At 40.2% G+C, this 2,801-nt stretch overlaps 1 protein-coding gene across 1 annotated transcript; it reads left to right on the top strand.

Moving 5' to 3' along the window:
• Positions 1–616: 616 nt before the first annotated feature.
• On the top strand, positions 617–1,632 carry LOC125204917 (zinc finger protein GIS3-like). The gene has a single exon (XM_048103691.1). The coding sequence runs from the start codon at positions 859–861 to the stop codon at positions 1,447–1,449; it is 591 nt and encodes a 196-aa protein (XP_047959648.1). The 5' UTR covers positions 617–858; the 3' UTR covers positions 1,450–1,632.
• Positions 1,633–2,801: the final 1,169 nt, after the last annotated feature.

Below are 2,801 nucleotides of genomic sequence, written 5' to 3'. Positions count from 1 at the left end.
ACAGTACATGATATGAATAGAGTATGCCATTTTCATGGTTGCAAAAGTAGTATTCTTATCATTTTGGGGAACACGTTACATTACTGGGATGCATATGCATTTGTTTGATTCCCGATCTACAGACACCCCATCCTCCTCTTATTTACTTATACTACTATAATTCACTTTAGTAGAATTACAAAGTGACTTATCATTTATTTACATGTGAGGTTAATTTTAAGAGGAACAAGCTAAATATCTTTGGTAGCTAGCTGTTTGATAGTAGTATTAAATGATGATTGATGATTATGAAGTGAATGTACAAGTAGTAAACAAGAAAGCAAGACATTCTGTTTTTCAAGAACAAGGGGCAACCCCTTAATCATTTCTTAGTTCAACAACCCTACAATCCTCACATGACATGATGCATCTTTCTCTCTCTCAATTTTTATAATAAAAGTTAAAATCACATGAAAGAATGTTTGCAAGGGGCAATCTAGGAACTTCCGAAGACAATGGAAAGTGGGAGGAAAAATGAGTATGAATATATGAATGATGATCAAAAGACAAGATCAATTCAGTGGGTCCCCATATGTATTTTTAGCTCTTCTTCTCAATTCCCTTCTCACCTTTTCTTTCCTCCTCTTGGGATGTCCGCAACTATCTCTCTCTCTCTTTACAATTTCATGTATACCTTTTTAAACTTGTATAAATAGCAGCAAATATGCAGCAACAACTCCCTTGAAGTTGAAGTTGAACAACACTCCTTTCTGTCTCACTTTCTCTCACTAAAAATAGTAAAAATCACACGTCATCATATTCATATTCATAGTCATATATATCCATCTGTGTTGTGTGTGTGATTTAGCAGTAGCATATATGGCAGAGATAGACTACCAAAACAAAGCATGCAACAATGGCCCCTTAAAGCTATTCGGCTTCAACATGATGATAGAAGACCAAGAAGAGAACACCTCCAAATCGCCGTCTACTTCGCCGGAGTCCGGTGATTTCCCGGCCTCCGACGGGCGGAAGTACGAGTGCCAGTATTGCTGCCGCGAATTCGCGAACTCGCAGGCCCTCGGCGGCCACCAGAACGCCCACAAGAAGGAGCGGCAGCAGCTCAAGCGCGCGCAGCTGCAAGCCAGCCGCAACGCCGCCTCCTCCTACATGCGCAACCCCATGGTCTCCGCCTTCGCGCCGCCGCCGCACCTGCTCGCCGCGCCGTCGTGGGTCTACGTGCCGCGCCCGGCGGTGGTGGCGCAGCCCTTCCAGGTGTCGCACGGCTGCGTCTTCCCCGCTCCGAGAGGAGAGCCGAGCCACGGGCAGCAGCAGAAGCCCATGAGGGCCCACGGAGGGAGGCTTGATGGGCCGTCTCTGAGTAGATTCTCGAGGGTTGAAGATGGGCCGGGCTTTCATGATGGGTTTGGGGTGGATTTGCAGCTCAGCTTGGCTCCGGCCGGCTCCTGAGATCGGACTCGGATTAGATCTGACTAGTCACCTAGATACGAACAAGCCCTGTGCTTTGGTAATTATATTTAATTTAATGGACTATCTGCCCATGTAGTTTTTATTTTTGTATATTTTTTTTCAGATTTATTTTAGTGGAAAAATTTCTCACTAGCATGGATTCCTTTGGGATTTTGTGATTCAGTCTGGTGTTTGATCTCTTTATCATTTTTGACGAGTTCGTGTCAATTTCTTGAGGCGAGGTTTAGTATATGTGTTATGATGTATTTTATGAATATAAATTGACTAGGTTTACTTGTGAAGCCAGCTAAAACGCTGCTGGAAATAGACGTTAACATGATTGAATAAATGCAATTATATGACTAAAATAAGTAATTACTTAATTTCGATAAATAAAGGTTGATTAATTAATATAGAAGGGTATAAGGTGATGGAGTAGTGAAATAATATGGAAGAGAATGGGGCACGTACTGAATCTATAAGATATGTAAGGTAGGGGTTTTGTTTGTTTTCTTTTACAGTGTTACTTTGTTTCTTACTTTAGTGCTTATGGCATTACTCGGAGTGTCTATTGGATTGGTTCTTTTGTTGTTAGTTGTTGTTTTACAATTTTATGGCAAATACTTGTCCGATGATTTATTGAACTCCTGCTCACTAACTTTAGTAATTTGAGTTATTTATTTACATAAAAACATATAGACTAATAGGATAGTGAAGATATATGTAAGGTCATCCGTAGTGGCGCCACATTCATGGCAGTCGCAACTATCCATGTTAGCTGGGAACGCAGGATAGTGAAGATATATGTAAGGTCATCCGTAGTGGCGCCACATTCATGGCAGTCGCAACTATCCATGTTAGCTGGGAACGCACCGCGGCGCCATCCGTGGCTAAAAGTCGGTGAATGGTACTTTTAGGTTTCATATAAGTACTACAGTCGGTGAATGGTGAAGAACCTAAAAGTACTACAATAATCGCAAAGAGAACTTACAAAGAGTTGTTGGGTTATTGAAGATGGTTAATGGGGGTACTAGGTAGTGAATATATAAGATCTACAAGGAATGGCAAGCTAAAATTAAGTTATACTATAACACATATAAAGTTGGAATATTTAAATAAACGTAATTGGTCCGTTAAGTAAAGTTATTTTGTGTATTCTTTAAATGTAAATCTAACTATCATTGATTCCAAATATATGTAGGGTACAGTATGTATATAGGTATATATCTTACATGCACATCATTTTGGATCTTATAGAATTCATGTCACGTAACTTTATAGGTGTGTAATTATGAGAGAGAGAGCAGCTTCTTTATTCAAAGTGAGTTGTACTGTAATTTAATCCTAAGACT

This window comes from Salvia hispanica, chromosome 2 (genome assembly GCF_023119035.1).
Source record: "Salvia hispanica cultivar TCC Black 2014 chromosome 2, UniMelb_Shisp_WGS_1.0, whole genome shotgun sequence".
In the NCBI taxonomy this organism is placed as follows: Eukaryota; Viridiplantae; Streptophyta; class Magnoliopsida; order Lamiales; family Lamiaceae; genus Salvia; species Salvia hispanica.
This window is presented reverse-complemented; position numbering and strand designations above follow the sequence as displayed.